The sequence below is a fragment of the Stenella coeruleoalba genome, assembly GCF_951394435.1.
Source record: "Stenella coeruleoalba genome assembly, chromosome: 16".
NCBI classification, from domain to species: domain Eukaryota; kingdom Metazoa; phylum Chordata; class Mammalia; order Artiodactyla; family Delphinidae; genus Stenella; species Stenella coeruleoalba.
Window position 1 is genome coordinate 27,146,023 of NC_137162.1, and position 4,772 is coordinate 27,150,794.

The following is a 4,772-nucleotide window of genomic DNA, read 5'->3' on the forward strand; positions in this document are numbered from 1 at the left end:
CCTCTGCTAGCATGGGGGATATGGCTTGCCTGAGGTTCTGGGTCAGGGCTTTGGGGGTTATGGCAGGAAAGGGCTGTGGGCCAGAGGCTGAGGTGAGATCCTGAGAGCAGGAAGTGAGAGGAGAGAGCAGACCCCTTTTGGTCCCAGAGCTTCCAACCTAGCAGGGTTCAGCTCCCTGGAGCCCTCTTCTTCAGATCCCTCTACACCATCTCTGGACTCCGACTCCAGGCCCAGTCTCACCTCATGGCTTCCAGAGCAGCACTGATGCATCAGAGACAAGCCTGCCTTGGGGATAGTTCTGCAGCTCTGGGGGAACATTCTCACCGTTCCTGCTTCTAAAGCACCTGTCCTCCCCCCCAAAATGCAGGACAAAGATGCAGAAGAGGATAAGTAGATCTTCCCAACACTGCCAAGCAGGCCTGGGGCAGGCACTGAGGTCCCAAATAAGAATCCTCTCTCCCTACACTGTCCCCTTTTACTCTGGAGAGCTGCAAGCCTTGTTCCAAATGAATAACTAACCAGGAGATAAAGAAACTGATCTCTGATGCTCAGAGGACCCTATGCTAGAGGCATCAAGGAAGAGAACTTGTCCCCTGCCCCACAGCCCAGCTTGGTTTGCTCTCTGGAGCAGGTATGAAGGGGCAAGAAGTCCTATTCTTCCCACCCCAACCTCTGCGCTGGGCCACAGTCCTCTGCACTGGCCTCTCTAGGGTCTTCTCTAGACCAAGCAGGGCTGCCACACTGCACTGCCTGCCCAGGAGTTTACAAACAAAGCAAGGGAAAGGGCTGGGGCTGTATGTGGGGAGGGAACAGCTCTTCCTCCCTTGGCTACAACCTCCCTCCTCCTCCCCTCCTTCCTACAGGGGTGGAAATGGAAAATTAGGGTGGCAGGGCAGGTGGCCCCACACAAACCAAAGGAGGGACTCAAGAGAAAAAAACATCAAAAACTGGGGACATAGCCCCCTTGGGTGCCTCAGGGGAATGAAAGACATAGGTAGGGGTTCAAGCCACCAAAATACCCACAGGTTCACATACGTTTACACAAATAAACACACGGAGAACCACACACAAATATACATATTCAAAAACATAAACACATTCAAATACACACATAAATGCTCGCCTGATATGCACAGAGTTCGGGCCGTAGGGTTCCCAGTGCCCAGTCGGACTCGAATGCCTCTCCCTGCGGGTTCCTGAGATCGCAGCCCCATCCGTGGCCCGGCCCCCTCCGGGCCCCCGCCACGCATCCGGAACAGCTGGAGTCGGCCTGGCGGTGCACTCAAGCCGGGCGCTGGGCTGGGCGGGGCCGGCAGCGGGGCCCCGGCCGGGGCCGGGCAGAGCTCAGCGGGGAGGCCCTGAGCCTGCCCCGTTAGCCCCGGCACCCGGTCCGGCTACCACGGTCGGACGCCGGTCACCAGGCGGGCCGTGGCCCCAGCTGGCCCGGAGAGCCGCGGCCTGAGAAGAGTGTGCAAGATTGCCGGAGGAGGTAAGGCTGTCGCTTCAGGCTCAGGCGGGGGAAGAGGTGCCTAGGGCCACCAGCAACTCCCCCCCTCCACCTCTCGGTTGGGGAAGGCTGTGTCCTCTGACTGGCCTCCTCTCCCAACCCCTGGGATCCCCCACCCCTGTGTCCTGTGTCGCCTCACCCAGGGCTGCAGAGCCTCCTTGGACCTCCCGCGGGCCAACCCGAGGGCTGCAGATTCCTTCTCCCCAGGCGCGTTGCCCAAGGCCGTGGGTGAGGGGCAAGTGGATCTAGGGGTAGGGGCGCTGGGTCCTTGATCTCAGCCCGGCAAAGTCCGCTCTGGGCGGCGACGGGGCCCACCCAGGCTCCTGGTCTTACCTGGCCCGCGCGGCGGCTGCATACCTCCCCGGATGGGCTCCTGCCGCGCTTCTCCGGCGCCAAATCCCGGGTTGGAGAGCCTGAGACCTCCGGGCCAGCGCTGCCATCACAGCCAGGCCGGCGGGAGGCGGGTACGCCGGGAGCGCGACTCACAGTTTGGGGTGGGGGCGGCGGCTTTTCAGTCGCCGGTGGTTCGGGTGCAATAAAGGAGCCGCTAATGTAATTTACAAACAGCTCGGGCCGAGCGCGGCGCAGCGCCGGGACTGACAGGCGCATTAGGCAGGCTAATTCCAGCCGGCTCCTCCTACCCCAGGCCCGCTAATTAATGAGCTTCCCAACTTAGAGCTGCCTGCACTGGACAGACAGAGAGTGAAAGAGAGGACGAGGGAGAGGGAGAGAAGGAGAGAGACGGGGGGAGCAGTGAAGAGAGAGGGAGGGAGAGAGGGAGAGAGAGAGGGAGAGAGAGAGGAAGAGAGAGAGGGAGAGAGAGAGGAAGAGAGAGAGGGAGAGAGAGGGAGAGAGGGAGGGAGAGAGGAAGAGAGAGAGGGAGAGAGAGAAGAGGAGAGAGAACAGAGAGAAAGAAGAGAGGAGAAAGACAGAGAGAAAGAGAGAAAGAGAGCGAGAAGTGCCGCTGCAGATAATTGATTACTCCTCGATCAAGGCTAACTTGTTAGCAATAGTCAATTGCCCCATCTCTCCGCCTCCCCTCGCAGTACGGGATCGGCGCCCTCGCCTCGGCTCTTCCAACTGCCGCCGCCAGGACCCGGGGCCAGGAGCCGCCGCGGAGCCACCTGACACCTTTAAATAGCACCGGGGCTGGCGAAACTGGAGCCCCGCGCGGCGCGCCCCGGCTCGCGCCCCGGATTGCTGGAAGCCCCGGCGGCGGTAGCGCCCGCGTCAGCGCCCTCCTCCTGGGGCCCCGTGCGGCTGTGCTCGCCTCTGCCGCTGCGCTAATCGGCCCCGAGCCCGGCCCGCGCGCTGCCGGGCGCGGCCTCCTTCCCGCCTGCCGCCCGCCCGCGCCTCCCGGCGCCAGAGCTGCCCGCGGGCTGGGTCCCCGAGGCCCGAGCCGCCCCGGCCGGGCCCCCAAACGAGGCCGAGATGACTTCCAAGGAGGACAGCAAGGCGGCGCCGGGGGAGGAGAGGCGGCGCAGCCCGCTGGACCACCTGCCGCCTCCCGCCAACTCCAACAAACCGCTGACGCCGTTCAGCATCGAGGACATCCTCAACAAGCCGTCTGTGCGGAGAAGTTACTCGCTGTGCGGGGCGGCGCACCTGCTGGCGGCCGCGGACAAGCACGCTCCGGGCGGCTTGCCCCTGGCGGGCCGCGCGCTGCTCTCGCAGACCTCGCCGCTGTGCGCGCTGGAGGAGCTCGCCAGCAAGACTTTTAAGGGGCTGGAGGTCAGCGTCCTGCAAGCAGCCGAAGGTAGGCGCCGCCACTGGGTTCCCCGGCGCCCAGCACCAGGCTCCCGGCTCAATGTGTACCACGCTTAGTGCTCTCTGCCTCTGGCCGACCCCTCCCGCGCCGGCTGTCTGGGCCCTCCAGCCCAAGCCGCTGCCGCTGGGAGTGGAGATGCGTGGGACAGGACCCAAACCCTATTTCCAAGGGCCTCTGGATAGGCTAGAGTCGAGTGACCGCGGAGGGGAGGCAGGAACCCAAGATCTCTCTGCAGTCTGCCTGCTCTGCTTAACTCCCTCCCGTTCTCGGTGGCCTGGGTACTGCTAGCCCTGTTCCTGGGGTGGGGAATGGAGAGCCTTTGCTGGGACCTTTTGGGTAGGGGTAGAGCAGGGCTGATTGCGACGAGGTGGAGAGCCAACATTCACTCCCAGGCAGGGCGTCCCTCTCTGGCTCTCATGTTCTAGCGACCTCGGGTCTTTCAAACCAACTCTCAGGTGAAGCGGCAGAGACCAAAACAATTTTTCCTAGGGACTTCCGGTAGATGAGAGATGGGGGAAGGCGGCTTGCCATAGCCTAGGCTTGGCCTAGTCCGGGTGGCCGAATCTAATCCTAGAAGGGAACAGCGGCAGACTGCAGGCCAGATGGGTCTAGGTGGAGTGAGTAAGGACCGGGGTGGGGTCTCCTCTCCTCTGGCGCAAGCCTATACTTTGGTTTCCTCGCAGGCCGCGACGGGATGACCATTTTTGGGCAGCGGCAGACCCCCAAGAAGCGGCGAAAGTCGCGCACGGCCTTCACCAACCACCAGATTTACGAGCTGGAGAAGCGCTTCCTCTACCAGAAGTACCTGTCCCCCGCCGATCGCGACCAAATTGCGCAGCAGCTGGGCCTCACTAATGCTCAGGTCATCACCTGGTTCCAGAATCGGCGTGCCAAGCTCAAACGGGACCTGGAGGAGATGAAGGCCGACGTGGAGTCCGCCAAGAAACTGGGCCCCAGCGGGCAGATGGACATCGTGGCGCTGGCCGAACTCGAGCAGAACTCGGAGGCTGCGGGCGGCGGCGGCGGCGGCGGCGGCTGCGGCAGGGCTAAGTCAAGGCCTGGCTCTCCGGCACTCCCCCCAGGCGCCCCGCAGGCCCCGGGCGCCGGGCCCCTGCAGCTCTCGCCCGCCTCCCCGCTCACGGACCAGCCGGCCAGCAGCCAGGACTGCTCGGAGGACGAGGAAGACGAAGAGATCGACGTGGACGATTGAGCGGCGCCCAGCATCTTCCGCAGCCCCGGGCTCCTAGCGCTCTTTGCCCGCCACCTCCCGGACAGGACCGCCAAGGGGAGCTGGGACCTCCTCTGCAACTCCCGCCTTCTCCCCTGTCCCTGGCCTGGACTCGGCTCCCAGCAGCCGCCTCTTTCCTCTCGAAGCAATAAACCTGGGATGGCCGGCCAAGCCGGCCGCCGCGCGCGCGGCCTCCGCTGCCCCGGGAGCCCTCGCCGTGCAATTCTGTATGGCTTCTGTATAAATATTTAAACCTATATACTGGGTTC

General features: G+C 63.4%; 1 protein-coding gene across 1 annotated transcript; it reads left to right on the plus strand.

The window, feature by feature from the left end:
• Positions 1-2,522: 2,522 nt before the first annotated feature.
• LBX1 (ladybird homeobox 1) lies at positions 2,523-4,534 on the plus strand. The gene is made up of 2 exons (XM_079899314.1): positions 2,523-3,263; positions 3,959-4,534. Exons 1-2 carry the CDS (start codon positions 2,939-2,941, stop codon positions 4,483-4,485), a joined length of 852 nt encoding a protein of 283 aa, XP_079755440.1. The 5' UTR covers positions 2,523-2,938; the 3' UTR covers positions 4,486-4,534.
• Positions 4,535-4,772: the final 238 nt, after the last annotated feature.

What these genes read in the sequence shown, in the direction of transcription:
- LBX1 (XM_079899314.1), top strand. Translation starts at nt 2,939, where the DNA reads ATGACTTCCAAGGAGGACAGCAAGGCGGCGCCGGGGGAGGAGAGGCGG. An exon ending in CGTCCTGCAAGCAGCCGAAG is followed by an intron (nt 3,264 to 3,958) that starts GTAGGCGCCGCC and finishes GTTTCCTCGCAG; the next exon opens with GCCGCGACGGGATGACCATT.